Source organism: Hypomesus nipponensis, chromosome 2 (assembly GCF_054491055.1).
Source record: "Hypomesus nipponensis isolate SF chromosome 2, ASM5449105v1, whole genome shotgun sequence".
Classification (NCBI taxonomy): Eukaryota; Metazoa; Chordata; class Actinopteri; order Osmeriformes; family Osmeridae; genus Hypomesus; species Hypomesus nipponensis.
Genome location: NC_140362.1, coordinates 19668772 through 19686614, shown reverse-complemented (window position 1 = coordinate 19686614; position 17843 = coordinate 19668772). Strand labels below are relative to the sequence as shown.

Here is a 17843-nt window from a genome sequence, read left to right as displayed (position 1 = left end):
TTGATATGCCGACGTTTAAGTGTACAATGTCAAGTTTACTGTGGACATCTCTGAGGTAGTAAAACAAGCATGTTTGTACTGTACCCACCTGTTTTACACTAGGAAAACTGCACTTCATGTTACCATACAATGCGTGCACTTGTGTGTATTAACACCAATTTTATACCACATACATACTGTATGTACAGAACAAACAATACCTGGCGAAAAATCGTCAATTTTTCAACAATTTGGGGAAAATCTATTGTTACAACTCTGCTTTCATTTGTTGATGATTGGAACCGCACATCACATTCACTGAACTGAAAAGTGCACAGTTTCATCAGTTTTTTGTTACGACAACGAACTGTTGTTATAATCTATTAACAGTTTGTGAATGTACTACTGCCTCAGACGAGGACTGAAGTGATTAGAACTTACTTTAAAGTGCACATCTTTTATACATGTTCCTTAGATTCCAGTGTGCATCATCGACAGACAGCCACAGGTGATGCGTTAAACATTCATCAAGCCCCAAATAAAACAATTGAAAGTCTGTTTCTTTAGGCAACAACCATGAATTAATCTGTACAACATGGACACAGGCAATTGTATAACCATAAATATTTACATGAGCTCCTACTAATGAATCAGTCATGTTTTAGATACATTCTCTTTGTTCTGCATGGAAGTCTTAATGTTCCTCACTGCAGAATGTCTGTTTCTAATACGTTTAAAGGAGACATCTGGACTTACTGTACTCATCCATAACACATTGCATTATAGTCCAGCTGCATCCAAAAATGCAATACCTGTAGATATAGTCATACTAATGTACAGAAGTGTCATGCTCCGATATTGAAGAATGGAACATTAACCTGCTAATCATTGCTTTTTTTCTCAAAACAATTGTTGATATAATGTTGATAGAGCAGGATTCATTCATAAAAGTCTTAATACCATTTACCACATATCTGCATCACTGGTACCCCACTAATTGTCTTTGGGTACAGTCTTTTCTTTCAGTAACTATGAAGCAGGCATGAGACAAATATGTGTCTTCAATTCAAATAATACAGAGAAAATGGTGGTTTTGTTTATTGCAGTTTTTATCAATAACCTCCTGTTGTCGGTTCCAGTTTTTTTCTGGGAATCATTGTGATGGTACAAACAATATATGTTGTGTACATACAGTAGGAACATAGGAAAACAAGTTTTATTCAGACTGTAAAACAGAACGATACTTGAAGTAGAGCACTAACTGTGGTATGATATATGTTCTGGTGTTATAATGGATCTGTCTATGTAAGAGTTTGGCATTGTTGCCACTGTAGTCCATTGTCGCTCATGGATTATTATCATTACTTGTCTGCATAGACTGATGTACTAGGTGGACAACTGACTCACATTCTTCGAAGCTGGTTCCACTCATTCACACATTTTGCATGACTTATCTGTCTAATGTACATTTGACATGTATATTTAGTCATTTAGCAGACACTCTTATCCAGAGCGACTTACAGTAAGTACAGGGACAGGGAGGCAAGTAGGGTAAAGTGCCTTGCCCAAGGACACAACGTAATTTGGCACAGCGGGGAATCAATCCGGCAAGCTTCTGATCACTAGCCTGACTCCCTCACCGCTCAGCCATCTGACTCCCTCACTGCTCAGCCATCTGACTCCCCTAATGTACTTGGATGACACACAAGTTCACTACTACATTAAAGGGGGGGTCAGATGGCTGAGCGGTTAAGGAGTCAGGCTATTAATTAGAAGGTTCTTGGTTCGATTCCTGGCCGTGCAAAATGACGTTGTGTCCTTGGGCAAGGCACTTTACCCTACTTGCCTCGGGGCGAATGTCCCTGTACTTTAAGTCGCTCTGGATAAGAGCATCTGCTAAATGACTAAATGTAAAGACGTGCGCGCACACACACACGTGGAAGATGAAAAGGGATTGTGTATGCATGAAATGATAGCACAGCTTCCAGGCAACTGAGATAGATATGGTTAAGAGCACATCACAGAAGCATTGTTAAAAAATAAATGCATTTTATTGGTGTCAAATAAGGAGATACTGAATACGCTGTACATACACTTTTATGCCAAAAATAAAATTGGTCAGTTTTGTTAAAGCCTTGCTCGTTTCATGCATTGTTACTCGAACACTGAAAAACAGCATGTTTAATTTGATGTTGTTTTATATTTGAGCTTAGAATACTTTATAGGCTACTGTACTTGCACAAAAAATGCAAAAGACCTATTGATACTATCATATCAGAGTTTTCCACTCAGTGTTTCCAAAGCAGCACATCAGTGTGCAGTTGGTTTTTAGACATGCGTATTCATGTGTCATTTGAATACTCATTTGTATTTTGAATTTGTTTTTCAAAATACTCGCAAGAAAGTTTCGCATTTTGAGTGTTTTCGGATTTGTTTTGAGAAATGTAGCCATTCTTTCAAAAATGTGCATAAGCAACTGTGGAAAAACTAGATATAAACTAGCATGGTTTCAGTGAAAATAAATCCAGAGTTGCTCTGCACCAAGCTCCAGCAGCCTGTAGCTTTAGGGAATCAAGTTCACAAGCCCACAGCATAGCCCAGGGCTGACCACCAAATCCACTACCAGACCATCGTGCAGGGTTCAAGACATGGATTCCAAAACTGCCATTTGGTCAAGTTTGACACTCCATCTTTCTCTATCTTGCCATGTCAATGGTTAAAATGTATTAAGTGGACAGTCAAGAATAATTAAAGAATAATTTATTTTTTATACATTTTTCATCCAAATACACATGGAAGATGTGATGTGATTGGTGTGCACGTTGCAAAGCTTGCAGGAAGTCTTTCTTCCACTTGTCTGCATGGACATAAAAGATGGCAGAGTTTGCTGGTCAGATTTTCACTGTCTTCTTTGCTTTCTCCTCTTTATAGCCTTTCAGCAGCTGGTTGATAAGGTTGAGTTCACTGTTCTTTCTGACAGGATACAGGGGTGGGAAAGGGTTTCCTCTGTACTCAAGAACAGCCATTTTGGCCCGGTCCAGGTTCTCTCGGTTAGGAATGCGAGCCATACGCGTGTAGCCTTTCTTATGAGTTTCGAATCGAGGAGCCAGAACCTTGAAGAGCTTTGGAACAAGATCCTTTTCCTTCAGCGACACAGGAGACAGTGGAAGGACAACAGTTCATTAACTCAACACAACAGCATGAGTTCAACAAAATACTCAAAAGGCTAGGTAGCGAACACTTACCGTGAGCCAAAAGCTAGCCATTTTCATTGCTTTCTCGTCCGTGTCTCCCTTCTTTGCATAGTCAATCAACTAGAAAAAACATCAAAATAACATTGCAAACAGCGTTAGCTCTTTCAAGCTAAAAATACAATGGTAGCTTAACGTCTGCATGGCGAGTTAGTTAGCTAACGCTACCAAGCTCAACGCGTCGGGCCCTCACCTTTTCCGCGTAGAACCGAACTTCGTCTGCACGTCCTTGAGTGGTCTCTATCCTTTCGTGGCGAACGAGCCCCGTAAGCATATTGCGTAGCATATTGATACGAGACTCGGGACCGAGACCCATTTTACGGGCAACTCGGCCATGGGAAATTAGCATCTGCAAAGTAAGGCGCATCTTGTCGAAAGGTTTGCCTGAAGGAGTCAAAGAAGAAGGGCCAGAAGAAGACACAACTGCGTCCCCCTCCTCAAATACTTGTTTGTTATTGTAACACACACACACACAAAAATCGCTCTTAGACCCTATCCTCAAGATCGAAGATATCTGTTGAAGTGCTGTTTGATTTCACTGGTTGACTTTGACTATAGCGCTAAACGAGTAGACCGGCTGGGTATCTGATTTAGTATAACTGTTCCGGGGTAAGATGTGTTCCGCCTTGAAAACAAATAAACAGTACAATCTTCATAAATGCATTCCCATTATTATACATTAAATATTTTTAGATGTGGAAACAAGCCTAATTTGCATTTAAAGTAGGGTAATATTAGTTGTATATTAACTATTTCCGTCCCCTTACATTGACAACATATTTGTCATAGTTTTTGTCCCGTTTCTATGTATCACCCCGAGAGGTTAAATTGATATGACACATCGTGCTTGCCTGTTCTGGAGCACACCTCTCGACGGAGACTCAGTGGGTAAATATCGGTGGACGAGAGTTAAAAAATGTTTGGGGTAAAACTGTGTTCGCATATTTTTTGGGGAAATATCTGGTACAATTACAGTGGGAAATTAAGCTACTGTGAAATATCCTATATGAGGCTACATGCTTTTTAATCTTTTCAAAGAACTGCTAACAAATACTATTCATTGTGCACTGAGTTTCCTACATACGATAGCCTACATGCACGGTAACTAATACCGGCACTTTTCTACCACCTGCCAATATGAACAACAATTCAAGACAACAGAGTCATATTCAAATTTTATTTTGTTTCGAACCTCATAATAAAAGGTAGCTCTTTTTTTTATTTTTATGTATTTATTTTAATTAATGCGATACAGCATACACAAAAATTAAAAGGTAGCTCTAGATGTAGAACGAGCAGCAATCTGTGATGTAATCTTGTTAGAGGTCTGTCCCTGAGATCAGATTTAGTAGCTGTTCATGGTGCTGGTAAGCCAGTCGTTGAAGAGGCACACCTGGAGGTGAAGTAAGAGAGAAATATTAGTGGAAGTACTTGTAAATATGGCAGTTATTCTGCCAGTAACTTTTACGTTAATAGCCCAGGGTTGTCTGTTTACTTCAAGAAAATAAATCTCAGAATTTTGACATGAAAAGGCTATAAGAACACTCTTCTTCAGTCTCACCTTGGCGTAAACACCGGGCTTATTCCTCTCGGCACAGCCATAGCCCCAGGACACGACACCCTGGAGCTCACCATTGCAGACCACGGGGCCACCGGAGTCACCCTGAGAGGGAGGGAGAGAAAGGGGGAAAGGAAGAGGAAAGGAAAGGGGAAAGGAAGAGGAAACATGAGAAGGACACTTCTCACTTACTGAATTCAAAATCTTTGGGCCTTCATCATGACACTTGGATAACTTGAGAGGGGCATTAGTTGAGCAACAGCAGCCTCTACAGATTCATGTCTTTCATCACAGTACCTGGCAAGAGTCCTTGCCTCCCTCCAGGTAGCCAGCACAGAACATGGCGTTGGTGATCATGCCAGGGTAGGAGTTGTCACAATCCTCGAAGGAAAGGATGGGGATGTCCAGACACTGCAGCTTGTCGCCATTAGCAGCTGTAAGATGTGATGGTGACAAAGGAAAAAGAGGTAGATAATGTTAAGTTAGTTAGACACTTTCTCGTAATACTGGACATAAACAACCTGTAACCCAAAATCACAATACCATGGTGGTCCATACTCACAGGAGCTCATGGTGTTGCCCCAGCCAGAGACTTTGCACATGGTGCCAGCGGGGGCACAGCTGGAGGGCAGAGCCACGGGCTGCACGGCAGCGTTGAGGGTGGCGGGCTTGCTCAGCTTGATCAGCATGATGTCGTTGTTGATGTTGTAGGAGCTGTAGTTGGGGTGACGGATGACGCGGGCAGAGCTGATGAACTGCTCGTTACCCTCGTTCACTCTGATGTGGTGCTCCCCAAGACGAACCTCCACACGACTGAAAGAGAAAGAGAAATGCATAAAGTCAATGTTTTTCCTAAAAACATTATAGGTAGGCATTTACAGTAAAGTTGCAATCCATGTTCGAATGGGATGCTGGTAGAAAGCAAAGTTCAAGTCAACATAGGGGCTACTTACGACTTGTAACAGTGAGCAGCAGACACAACCCAGTTCTCATTGACCAGGGAGCCACCGCAGAAGTGGTACCCAGAGTTCAGAGACACCTGATGGGGCTGGGAGTGGGGCTTGCACTCATACCCTCCGACAATCTTGTCCTCCTCAGTGGCAACTAAAACCAAAAGAAAGGCATTCAAACTATTCTATTTTCATAACTGACTGAGTTTATATGCAGTGTCCTGATGACATATTGTAGATCATTTAACTGTCTGTAGAGGAAAGTGCTGGGTGGGAAAGATGTGAAGGAGCTTTACTCACAAGCAGCTCCGATGAGCAGAACGAAGACCAGAGACCTCATGGTTGCTGTGTGATCCTGTTGATGAGAGGTCCAGACTGCACACCTGCTTTATATACACGGCCAGACACGCTGTCACAGCTCCGGGACAAGCTCATTGGTCAACAGGGGGCCAGTCAACGGAAAAAGGATAAGATTAGGTGATTCCTTATAAGAATATGTAACACATACATGTAACCTTCATATCTAGAAAACTCTTTGTTAAATTATTATTTTTTGGATAAGCACCAACTTGTTGAACCTGCAACTGGCAGAATTATATTGTCCTGATTCAAATTGAAGATCAGGCAATTACATCTTTTTATTTATTTCATTTTGTTTAGTATGGCTCCTTACATGAAATTTGTGAATTTCCTCAAAATCCTCACCCACTTTGATGATGCAGAAGGTCGATTTTGTCCAAGTGTTTCAAACCCTCCCGTTGCTAAGTAAACTACCATATTGTGTACTAAATACTCTCTTTACAAGGAATTAAACAAAGGGTTTTAAAGGCTTCCAACAGGAAACCGAAAATTATCCATATCTCATATCAATGTTTTTGGTTTGAAAAATATTCCTCTGAAAGTAGTTAATTATTCTACAAAGCACATTTCAAACTGTAAAAACAAAAGTATGTTTATCTCAACTTTTCTCTGTGTATTAGCTGGTTGTGTGTGTTGTTATCACACCTGAGACTATGGCTTCAGCTGTAAGGTTCTCATACAGTGGCTTTGTTTACCTGGGAAAGTCTGCACATAGAGAGCTGGCTAAAGGTAACATCTCACATGAACAAATGAGAATATAAAGGCATATCAAGGAATATAAAAGCTGCAATTAAAAGACAAACTTATAACAGTATTAGTTTGACAACTCCATGGGACAGTGATTCACACATTTCAATTAACTGTAATTGTAATTAACCCTAACCCTATTTCCGTCTTCCGTTTTATCTTCAAATATTCTCAGAACAGGTTATCCTTGTCATGGTTTATTTCAGATGTAAATGATAACAGTCTTGCAAACATTCTTTGACTAGGGACATAAAATACATCCAACTTTGTCACTTGTGCCAAGTAACAACATTATGGAAAAATAGGGATAAAACCAGGATAAAACCACATTTCCAAGTTTAGTTGCAAATAATAAAACATTTTCATCTTAGATATTATACATATATTACAGAATTGTTATATTTAGTTAATTAAACATGACAATACACATTTTATTCTAAGAAACCAACTTACCAATCAATGCTATGATCTGTCAAATTATATTTAAATTAACAATTGAGAAACAGTGATAAAAGTTAAAGTTATTTAATGAATTTAGACTATCTAAACGACACATGCGATTGTGAACATGGTAGAAATTGGTATTGACAAAGACAAATTTAGCCTACGTTTACACAAAGCACATGCCCTATTTGCTCGGGCGACTGAAACAAGCGCCGCAGTGTATTGTTTCATTTTGCGAAAGCAAGTGCAATAGCGAGCACAGCTTTAGCGTCATCTGTCATTTCTTTAATTCCCACCTGTAAAAGGTGCAATGTGGTAGTAAATGAAATTCCCATTGCTGCGAGACTTCCAATGCCTGCAATGCCGCTTAACACAACCTCAAAAGCCTTGGCTGTTATCATGGACTTGTGGGTTAACATTCCAAGCACCACCCTTTCGTTAATTCCGTTAGCGAAGCGAGAGGTCATTGCTACCCTTAGCTCTCTTTCTGGCTTGTTGATACGGGTAGCGATCCTTTTGATGGATTCTGCATCCAACCCAAAGGAAACATGGGCCTTCTGTAGGAACCCCTGCATGACGCCAATCTCACAACCCACTGAAAGGCCTGGGATGGCGATGGCTGCAGACGTGGCAGCCGCAGCAGACACGGCGAAGGCAATTTTGTAGAGCTCTCTCTTTTTTTGTTCTATCATTGGTAGAGAGCAGGCTGGCATAGATTGAACAAGAGCCGACCTCTTATGGTCTGACAAGTTATTAATCAGTGAATCAATTAGTTTCTGAAAATCATACTTCTCCAGGTGAAAAGTAGAGATTAGGAAGACATCGGGGTTTCCAATGGTCCTTAGACTGTCCTTACAGCTCAACCGGATCTCGTTCAGCACCTTTTCCTCATTGAAGTTTTTTTTCCTGGACTCTGCGCTGATGTCGTGATCAATCTTCGAACGTACAAAGTAAAACATCTTTTTCTTTCTCTTGATTTCTTTGGCCAGCATGAGGTCATTCTCTTTGAACCTCACAGTTCCAATGATAATGAAAAAGTCATAAGTCTCAAAGTTGACGTCTCTTAGATAGGTTTGGGCTTTAAAGTTTGGGGTCCCAATTCCTGGCAGGTCCCAGATGAAAACGTTAGTCATGGAGGGGTGGGTGTATCTTGTAGCCATCATGGTGGTTTCAGTCACCCCAGTTTCTGCGGATCCTATTTCCCCATCCTCGACCCCCCGAAGGGCATTGACAAAAGTAGATTTTCCTACTCCACTTTCGCCTGTCACAGCAATGTTAAGAGTGACACTATCCATCAGGTCCAGCTCATTTCTGGCTGTCTCTGTACTCGCATTTGGTCTGTTCAAAATATAGCTCTTAAAATCATCGATTAAACAGGGTTCGTCATATATTCCAGCCATGGTGATCCTGATGAAAAACTGTATTGAAAGAAAGACGAAATGTTGGACATTAACATGGAAAAACCTTATTTTATAATGTCAGAAAAGTTCAGGGTATAGTTATAAAGTTTTTTTTTTTTTTTTTTACCAGTAATAATGTCAGGTATCCTGAAGAGATAACCCCCACCCAAACCCCCAGCAAACCCCCCCCCCCCCCAAAAAAGGAAAATGTCCAACTTAATGCACGTCATCTGTCTTAATCAACTGATATGTTGTAAACAGCTAAGCATGTAAAGGGTATGAGACTTAAATAATTATTATTCCTTACCTTCAGTTGTTGAACTATAGGCTTCCCTCAACCGACACCTCTGAAGACTGTAGCATGCTGAACAAGTGCAACTAAGTTTGAACATTCCAAAATTGCTAAAGCATTCTGGAATGTACTGCAGGTGTTTTTGTGACACCAATAGAGCCAACAGTGTTTTGGAAAATACTTTTTTTGTGATACGGGGGTGTCGAGGTGGCGGGAAATGTGCCTACCAAGGACATAAAGGGGGAGGGCCCTCGAAAACCTTGAAATGAACAATTGTTGAATTAAAAAACGGATTCAACCAAACTAGGATGGGGTGGCAATCTCTTCATGGGGCCCAACATTTAAAACAACGCTTCTGGTTGTGAGTAGGCAATGGGCATGGCAGTGATGTGCCATTGCCTACCTTTACCATTAGCTATGGATTGTAGTATCATTCCTGTATGAACTGTGTCTTAATTATCCTGCCAAGTAAAGCGTCATAAATGTAACCTAAGTTATAAGCTGTTGGTGTGTAACACTGTTGATAAGGTAGGGATGAGAGAGATAAAGGGAACTCTTTGTATTTGATACATCAAGGCAGATAAATGGAAGCTAACAACGATTGATGTTACCCTACTGTTAGCTACTTTGAACCTTGTTGTGTTGGTTTACTATTCTCACATTGATTGTAAACAAGCTTAACATTATTAACTATGTTTATATGTGGCATATATGGCATTGTTTTGCAGTGTAAGTTGTTAGTGCAATTTACACTGCCAAAGCAAGAAGGTTCTGGGTTTGATTCCGATTGGGGTCTGTTGGTGCTAAGGTGAGCTTTTCTGTGTGGAGTGTCGATGTTTCCTTGTGCTCACATGGGTTCCCTCTATAAAAGAAGCCCAAAATAAAAATTTTCTGTTGTATTATTGAGCATTACAGCAGATATACATCATCATTGTGAATGGTCAATGCTGTTGAATTGAGTTAATTACTGCGATAAATAACCCAATACTTATTGTACAAAAGCATAATAATAATAATAATAATGAATTTTATTTGTATTGCACTTTATATTACAGCAATCACAAAGTGCTACAGAGCATATAATGAAACGAATGAAAAAGAATCAAAGTTAATAATAATTTAAAAAAAAATCAAGGTCAATAAATAGTTAAAAGGAAAACCTATAAAATACATGTGGTACAAATCTTCATTTTATTTTATGTTTTTAGATTTTTTATAAAAACATCTGTAGTCATATTACACAGTATTGGAGAAGTGAACTTCCATTGTGTAAATCTTATGAGCTGGAACTTGACAAAAACAAGACATGCAGGTTGAGGGGGAAGGCTTTCGGTAAAGTTCTCATCTAGGGCATCAAAAGTGTCACAACTGGGTGTGCAACATTCTTGAATCAAATTCTCTTGGTACAGTATTCTGGCATGACATCCGAAACTTACAGTTATTGATCTTCCTGGTTTAGTCTAAAGATTCTTTTCTAAAGTGGAATTCCGAAAACGTATTAAACTTGAGGGGTTATTTTGGGAATAATTCGATGTTTACAAACAATTAGTTTGCAGGCCGACAGGGCTAAAAATTGATTGTTTAACGATTGTGCTCCATCACAATGTTTTGTCAGTGTGCAGAGGTACAAAAAGAAGAAGTGGCTTCACAAGGGCGTTTGCTCAAACTTGCTGAGGTAACTTGCAAAATTCTGTGAATTTTTAAGGTCGGAAACTTCCCATGGGAATTTTTGGGAAACAACAGAACTATTTGGGAGTTAATTGGAATTTTTGGGAATGAACTGAAAAAAGATATTGCAGCATAATCTTGATTCAAACAACCAGATTCAATACAAATTAAGTTGAATTTCTACGCTGCACATTCCTCAATGTCACATGCACAGGTGTTTACATGCACACAGCACACTACGTACTGAAGGGCAATTGGGACACACCCCTTGCATGCCCTGTGCATTCCCCCATGCAGATATCATTTATAAAATTCTGCATATTACCTCAAGACTATTGAAACCAGACTACTACATTTGAGCCTAAAGATTACATTCAGTCAAACTATTTTCTTTTCAAATTAATAAGTTAGGTCTCTGTCTATGTATGGTCTGAAGACACAGATACAGACATATGCTTACATTTGCACAAAAGTTCTGTCAACTCAGTTTCACAAGTGAATTTCTTTGTATCATACAACTCTGTTAAGCTCGCAGACAAACACCCGAAAGAGCAGGGGCACAGACTTGCGAATGGCATAAAGCAAACTCACATTCATGAGAGCTCAGGAAAGACAGCTTGCAAGCAGAGACCGTAGAGAAAGTGCAATAAGGACACCTAGCGTGCTCGCCAAGATTCCCCTGGGTCTTAAGTTACACCTGCAGTTTTCATAACATACTTCTGATTGGTCTACAAATAAGAATTTCTTGAAGGACTAATTTCAGCGAAGACACTTTTCATCTGTCATAAAAATCAAGTCAAACACCCTTTGGCAATGGAGATACCTATAAATATTGGTCATGAGAAAATACATGAGACAAGTCATTGTTTTTGTTTTTTTTACTTTATTTGTCTTTTACACTTGTTTGACTGAGTGGTTGAAGACTGCACAGGATCCAGAGTGGTGTGACTGTGCTGGAGGTGTGTTCCTGGGATCAGACTTAATAGCTGGCCATGGTGCTGGTGAGCCAGTCGTTGAAGATGCACACCTGGAGGTGAAGAAAGACACGTTAGTGGGTGTTATGTGAAAACAATCAGTCACAATTCTGATTCATTTCTGATGAGCTTTATCGGCCTCTGTAACATTTTTATTATTCCAACCTCAGGTCTAACCATGTACAATTAGCATACATAATTAATACGTATTTTTATACATTTTTGTTATCTATCAAAGGCCAACAAATAGAGATTCATGAGATTGCCTCCAGCAATAAATACATTTATAAATATTCACAACTGAATACAAATGATCACATCCAGTTACATGATTTATTACTCGAACTAACAACCAGCATGAAGAACGTTTTTCCCAGTCTCACCTTGGCGTAAACACCGGGGTTATCCCTCTCGGCACAGCCGTAGCCCCAGGACACGACACCCTGGAGCTCACCGTTGCAGACCACGGGGCCACCGGAGTCACCCTGAGAGAGAGGGAGAGAGAGAGGGAAAGGAAGAGGAAAAGGCAACATGAGAAGGAGACTGAATTCACAAGTTTTAGGCCTTCATGACACTTGTCATGTTGTGAGACCATTAGTTGAGCAACAGCAGCCTCTACAGATTCATGTTGCTCATCACAGTACCTGGCAAGAGTCCTTGCCTCCCTCCAGATAGCCAGCACAGAACATGGCATTAGTGATCTGGCCAGGGTAGGAGTTGTCACAATCCTTGAAGGAAAGGATGGGGATGTCCAGGCACTGCAGCTTGTCACCATTAGCAGCTGTAAGATGTGACCATGACATTAAGAAAGACAAGGAGAAAGAGGTAGATATTGTTAAGTCAGTTACACACAATATTAACAGTTGTCTGTTAATACCGAACATAAACAGCCTGTAACCCAAAATCCCGATACCATGGTGGTCCATACTCACAGGAGCTCATGGTGTTGCCCCAGCCAGAGACTTTGCACATGGTGCCAGCGGGGGCACAGCTGGAGGGCAGAGCCACGGGCTGCACGAAGGCATTGAGGGTGGCGGGCTTGCTCAGCTTGATCAGCATGATGTCGTTGTTGATGTTGTAGGAGCTGTAGTTGGGGTGACGGATGACGCGGGCAGAGCTGATGAACTGCTCGTTACCCTCGTTCACTCTGATGTGGTGCTCCCCAAGACGAACCTCCACACGACTGAAAAAGAAAAAGAAATGCATAAAGTCAATGTTTTTCCTAAAAACATTATAGGTAGGCATTTACAGTAAAGTTGCAATCCATGTTCGAATGGGATGCTGGGAGAAAGCAGAGCTCAAGTCAACATGGGGGCTACTCACGACTTGTAACAGTGAGCAGCAGACACAACCCAGTTCTCGTTGACCAGGGAGCCACCGCAGAAGTGGTACCCAGAGTTCAGAGACACCTGATGGGGCTGGGAGTGGGGCTTGCACTCATACCCTCCGACAATCTTGTCCTCCTCAGTGGCAACTGAAACCAAAAGAAAGGCATTCAAACTATTCTATTTTCATAACTGACTGAGTTTACATGCAGTGTCCTGATGACATATTGTAGATCATTTAACTGTCTGTAGAGGAAAGTGCTGGGTGGGAAAGATGTGAAGGAGCTTTACTCACAAGCAGCTCCGATGAGCAGAACGAAGACCAGAGACCTCATGGTTGCTGTGTGATCCTGTTGATGAGAGGTCCAGACTGCACACCTGCTTTATATACACGGCCAGACACGCTGTCACAGCTCCGGGACAAGCTCATTGGTCAACAGGGGGCCAGTCAGTGGAAAAAGGATAAGATTAGGTGATTCCTTATCAGAATATGTAACACATACATGTAAACTTCATATCTAGAAAACTCTTTGTTAAATTATTATTTTTTGTCCGGTGGATACGCACCAACTTGTTGATCCTGCAACTTGCAGAATTAGATATACCCGATTCAAATTGATTATCAGGCAAAAACATCTTTTACTTATTTCATTTTTTTCAGTGTGGCTCCTTACATGAAATTGGTGAATTTCCAAAATCCTCACCCACTTTGAAGATGCAGTAGAAGGTCAATTTTGGCTCAGTGTTTCAAACCCTCCCTGTGCTAAGTTAACTGCCATATTGTGTACTAAATACTCTCTTTACTAAGAATTAATGGAAGGGTATTAAAGGCTTCCAACAGGAAACAACAACAGGAATCTCATATCAATGTTTTTGGTTTGAAAAATATACCTCTGAAAGTAGTTAGTTATTCTACAAAGCACATTTTTACACAACTGTAAAAACAAAAGTATGTTTATCTGAACTTTTCTCTGTGCATTAGCTGGTTGTGTGTGTTGTAGTCACACCTGAGACTATGGCTTCAGCTGTAAGGTTCTCATATAGTGGCTTTGTTTACCTGGGAAAGTATGCACATACAGAGCTGGCTAAAGGTAACATCTCACATGAACACATGAACATATAAAGGCATATCAAGGAATATAAAAGCTGCAATTCAAAGACAAACTTATAACAGTATTAGTTTGACAACTCCATGGGACAGTGATTCACACGTTTCAATTGACTCTCATTTCTTGTTTCTTTTTTGGTGCCGTCATGTACTTCGTCAACTCCACCTGTAACTTATGGTGTCACATGGAAATGTAATCATTTTTGTTCTAGTTTCTTTCATTGGAATTGATTCCTACTTGAAGGTGGATCGTGATAAATTAGCTTGAGCGTAACAAATATTAAATTCTTCGCAAAAAAAGGGTGATGTATGCAGTTGAAATACATTTAAAAGGACAAATGTTGAAGAATGTACTGAAGTAGAGCAACTTTAGTAAATGTAATCAAATGTGATAAACCTCAATCCCAACCATGTCCTAAACAGTGTTCAACTTGTAACCATCAAACCGGAGATTCAAGGTTCCATGATTTAAAGTTAGATTGGAGAACTCTTTTGTGCACCAGACAATCCTGAAAAAAAAAATATATAGCTCAATCCCAGAGAAAAAGTACAAAGGTCGTGAATATTACAGTAATTGTTATCTTTTGTGATTGTTGTGCCAGCGTAACACAGCATGCGAGTGGTTTAGTCTCTTGTGATGGTTATGTTATGGTAATGTTTGTTTCAGTGTTGCTGTGTTTTAATGTCCATCTTCTCTGTGATTCAAATGGAAATACTGTGACGCAAGAAAAATAGCAGAATTGTCTGACAAAGTCTAGTCAATCAACCAGTCAACCAACCAATCAATACATGTTAAGTGTTTAAGTGATATTGCTGTATGGACAGATGCATCAGCAGTAGGGGGTCAGGAGGCTGAGCGCTTAGGGAATCGGGCTAGTAATCTGAAGGTTGCCAGTTCGATTCCCGGCCATGTCAAATGATGATGAGTCCTTGGGCAAGGCACTTCACCCTACTTGCCTCGGGGAGAATGTCCCTGTACTTACTGTAAGTCGCTCTGGATAGGAGCGTCTGCTAAATTACTAGATATAATATATAAATATAGTGTACTTCTTGTGCGTTGTGTATTGATGGCACCAGTTTGTATGTAACAGATGTGGTTTTGCTCTGCAAGAGCTACACTTGGCCAATGTTCGCCCTTCGCTGGGATTGGACCTGCCACCTCTGGCATCCCATGCGCGACCACTACCAGCTACGCCAACCAAAAGATAGTTGTTAGCTAACGCAGGTAGCCTGTTACATACTTGAGTAGTGAGTTCAACCTGCTACACATGGAGAACCAATATTAGAATAATTTTTAATAAAAACAAGCCAATCACACTTCTTTGTATGTCGTAAACATCAACAATAATAAATGAGATTTCTTGTATTCCTGTGGACATAGTCTAATCAATTATTGAGTCCCAATGGATTGCTGACAATCGCTAAAAGTATTTTGTGAAGTTATTACGTTGGAATAATTTTGTGCAAAGAAATACTGAAAGGAACTCAAATGCATTCAAAATCTTTTATTAATCAAAAGATTCTCATCATGGATGCAATACGATCACAGGTTCGACATCATAGAATGTTGAGCTGTGTGGCCAGAGTGGAAGTCTGGTCCTTGGATCAGACTTAGTTACTGGCCATGGTGCTGGTGAGCCAGTCGTTGAAGAGGCACACCTGAAAGTGGAGACAGATACACATTAGTGGATGTGGATGACGGATATTGATGGAATAAAATCAATACATCATAACTTATTTTCAGTCTCACCTTGGCGTAAACACCGGGGTGATCCCTCTCGGCACAGCCGTAGCCCCAGGACACGACACCCTGGAGCTCACCGTTGCAGACCACGGGGCCACCGGAGTCACCCTGAGAGAGAGGGAGAGAGAGACATGAGATACAGAAGGAAATGAATGAGCAGATAGATGTTAGTTTCAAACTAGATGACATCTCTATATTGCATTACTGGGAGGTCAGAGATGCACACACCTGGCAAGAATCCTTGCCTCCTTCCAGATAGCCAGCACAGAACATGGCGTCGGTGATCATGCCAGGGTAGGAGTTGTCACAATCCTCGAAGGAAAGGATGGGGATGTCCAGGCACTGCAGCTTGTCGCCATTAGCAGCTGTAAGATGTAACCGTGACAGTAAGAAAGACAAGGAGAAAGAGGTAGACATTGTTAAGTTAGTTACACACTATCTGTTGATACTGGACATAAACAACCCAAAATCCCGATACCACGGTGGTCCATACTCACAGGAGCTCATGGTGTTGCCCCAGCCAGAGACTTTGCACATGGTGCCAGCGGGGGCACAGCTGGAGGGCAGAGCCACGGGCTGCACGGCAGCGTTGAGGGTGGCGGGCTTGCTCAGCTTGATCAGCATGATGTCGTTGTTGATGTTGTAGGAGCTGTAGTTGGGGTGACGGATGACGCGGGCAGAGCTGATGAACTGCTCGTTACCCTCGTTCACTCTGATGTGGTGCTCCCCAAGACGAACCTCCACACGACTGAAAGAGAAAGAGAGATGCATAAAGAGTCAATGTTTTTCCTAAAAACATTATAGGTAGGCATTTACAGTAAAGTTGCAATCCATGTTAGAATGGGATGCTGGTAGAAAGCAGAGCTCAAGTCAACATGGGGGCTACTTACGACTTGTAACAGTGAGCAGCAGACACAACCCAGTTCTCGTTGACCAGGGAGCCACCGCAGAAGTGGTACCCAGAGTTCAGAGACACCTGATGGGGCTGGGAGTGGGGCTTGCACTCATACCCTCCGACAATCTTGTCCTCCTCAGTGGCAACTGAAACCAAGAGATAAGCACAGGTTTCTGTCAGGTCATTGTCAGGGTTGTATTCATAACCATAAAACTCTTCTAATTTATTATGACTTAGAATCAAATTGTTGAGGAAACCACAAATATTAAGATATTACTTACAAGCAGCTCCGATGAGCAGAACGAAGACAAGAGACCTCATGGTTGCTATGTGATCGTATTGATAACTTCCAGACCCACACACCTGGCTTTTATGGAATTTGTGAATGTCCAGATCTTGCAACAGACCACGCCTTGAACACTGAAAGGACCAATCACATGCCCTGGAGAGTTTATCAGCACCTGTTTGGTTGGGGGGAGGGGGTCATAAAATAGTTTGTAACCAAACATCATATTCATAAAATATAAATAATACAAATACGTTTCAATCCAATTTTAAACGTTGTCTTTCACCACAACATAAATAGCTTTTGCCTTAGAGACTGTTTGTTTGAATCTGCAGAGAAAATTTAAGAAACAAAATATTGCAGCATTTATGTTTCACAGAAGCCCACAGACACATGACGGTTTATTCAAACAATATTTTACGGCTGATTGAAACAGTGAAGACATATTTTAAGATATCTCAATCTTCCATGTCGGCCCTACGATGACAGGAGAGTCAAACCAGAATCAGCTTGCACACTATGTGCTTTGACACATACACATACATGTGTGGTTCTTGTTGATAGATTTGTTGCACTGTATAATCTGCAGCTCTTTGAGCTAAACTCCATGCCCCGACAAGTCTCTGCAGCTGGTCATGTTCACATGACGACTCTCTGGACTTGACCGTCTCCGCTTTTCACCCCCCATAACTTAACAAGTAGCTTTGGTTAATACAGCACAGTGTAGTTATCTTAATAAAAATTATAATAAAAATATTAATACATTGTATTTCTAATGCACCTTTCATCTGGAAACAGAACTCAAGATGCTACAGTTAAGAATTATAAAACAAGGTAAAACATAAATATAAAATACAATTAG

General features: G+C 40.8%; 5 protein-coding genes across 5 annotated transcripts; all 5 read right to left on the bottom strand.

Moving 5' to 3' along the window:
- Positions 1-2722: 2722 nt before the first annotated feature.
- Positions 2723-3808, bottom strand: mrpl17 (mitochondrial ribosomal protein L17). Its single transcript, XM_084670909.1, has 3 exons — positions 3424-3808; positions 3225-3293; positions 2723-3122 (listed from the first exon to the last, which is right to left on the bottom strand). Exons 1-3 carry the CDS (start codon positions 3595-3597, stop codon positions 2871-2873), a joined length of 495 nt encoding a protein of 164 aa, XP_084527035.1. The 5' UTR covers positions 3598-3808; the 3' UTR covers positions 2723-2870.
- Positions 3809-4468: 660 nt separating this feature from the next.
- On the bottom strand, positions 4469-6117 carry LOC146301411 (trypsin-1-like). Its single transcript, XM_084667517.1, has 6 exons — positions 6039-6117; positions 5742-5892; positions 5351-5601; positions 5086-5222; positions 4792-4893; positions 4469-4623 (listed from the first exon to the last, which is right to left on the bottom strand). Exons 1-6 carry the CDS (start codon positions 6076-6078, stop codon positions 4576-4578), a joined length of 729 nt encoding a protein of 242 aa, XP_084523643.1. The 5' UTR covers positions 6079-6117; the 3' UTR covers positions 4469-4575.
- A 1289-nt stretch (positions 6118-7406) lies between these two features.
- On the bottom strand, positions 7407-8689 carry LOC146301410 (interferon-inducible GTPase 5-like). Its single transcript, XM_084667440.1, has one exon. It carries the CDS (start codon positions 8687-8689, stop codon positions 7517-7519), a length of 1173 nt encoding a protein of 390 aa, XP_084523566.1. The 3' UTR covers positions 7407-7516.
- A 2833-nt stretch (positions 8690-11522) lies between these two features.
- LOC146301409 (trypsin-1) lies at positions 11523-13304 on the bottom strand. Its single transcript, XM_084667554.1, has 6 exons — positions 13244-13304; positions 12947-13097; positions 12556-12806; positions 12268-12404; positions 12007-12108; positions 11523-11676 (listed from the first exon to the last, which is right to left on the bottom strand). Exons 1-6 carry the CDS (start codon positions 13281-13283, stop codon positions 11629-11631), a joined length of 729 nt encoding a protein of 242 aa, XP_084523680.1. The 5' UTR covers positions 13284-13304; the 3' UTR covers positions 11523-11628.
- A 2242-nt stretch (positions 13305-15546) lies between these two features.
- On the bottom strand, positions 15547-17046 carry LOC146301408 (trypsin-1-like). The gene is made up of 6 exons (XM_084667491.1): positions 16977-17046; positions 16691-16841; positions 16298-16548; positions 16029-16165; positions 15807-15908; positions 15547-15715 (listed from the first exon to the last, which is right to left on the bottom strand). The coding sequence occupies exons 1-6, from the start codon at positions 17014-17016 to the stop codon at positions 15668-15670; spliced, it is 729 nt and encodes a 242-aa protein (XP_084523617.1). The 5' UTR covers positions 17017-17046; the 3' UTR covers positions 15547-15667.
- Between the last annotated feature and the right edge of the window lie 797 nt (positions 17047-17843).

Coding starts and splice junctions, on each gene's coding strand:
- LOC146301408 (XM_084667491.1), bottom strand. CDS start 17,016: ATGAGGTCTCTTGTCTTCGTTCTGCTCATCGGAGCTGCTT. Junction 16,166..16,297: donor GGGCAACACCATGAGCTCCT/GTGAGTATGGAC, acceptor TACATCTTACAG/CTGCTAATGGCGACAAGCTG. Junction 15,909..16,028: donor GAGGCAAGGATTCTTGCCAG/GTGTGTGCATCT, acceptor CCTCTCTCTCAG/GGTGACTCCGGTGGCCCCGT.
- mrpl17 (XM_084670909.1), bottom strand. CDS start 3,597: ATGCGCCTTACTTTGCAGATGCTAATTTCCCATGGCCGAGTTGCCCGT. Junction 3,294..3,423: donor TTCGGTTCTACGCGGAAAAG/GTGAGGGCCCGA, acceptor TGTTTTTTCTAG/TTGATTGACTATGCAAAGAA. Junction 3,123..3,224: donor TGGCTAGCTTTTGGCTCACG/GTAAGTGTTCGC, acceptor GTGTCGCTGAAG/GAAAAGGATCTTGTTCCAAA.
- LOC146301411 (XM_084667517.1), bottom strand. CDS start 6,078: ATGAGGTCTCTGGTCTTCGTTCTGCTCATCGGAGCTGCTT. Junction 5,602..5,741: donor GCTGCTCACTGTTACAAGTC/GTAAGTAGCCCC, acceptor TTTCTCTTTCAG/TCGTGTGGAGGTTCGTCTTG. Junction 4,624..4,791: donor AGCCCGGTGTTTACGCCAAG/GTGAGACTGAAG, acceptor CTTCACCTCCAG/GTGTGCCTCTTCAACGACTG.
- LOC146301410 (XM_084667440.1), bottom strand. CDS start 8,689: ATGGCTGGAATATATGACGAACCCTGTTTAATCGATGATTTTAAGAGC.
- LOC146301409 (XM_084667554.1), bottom strand. CDS start 13,283: ATGAGGTCTCTGGTCTTCGTTCTGCTCATCGGAGCTGCTT. Junction 12,807..12,946: donor GCTGCTCACTGTTACAAGTC/GTGAGTAGCCCC, acceptor TTTCTTTTTCAG/TCGTGTGGAGGTTCGTCTTG. Junction 12,405..12,555: donor GGGCAACACCATGAGCTCCT/GTGAGTATGGAC, acceptor CACATCTTACAG/CTGCTAATGGTGACAAGCTG.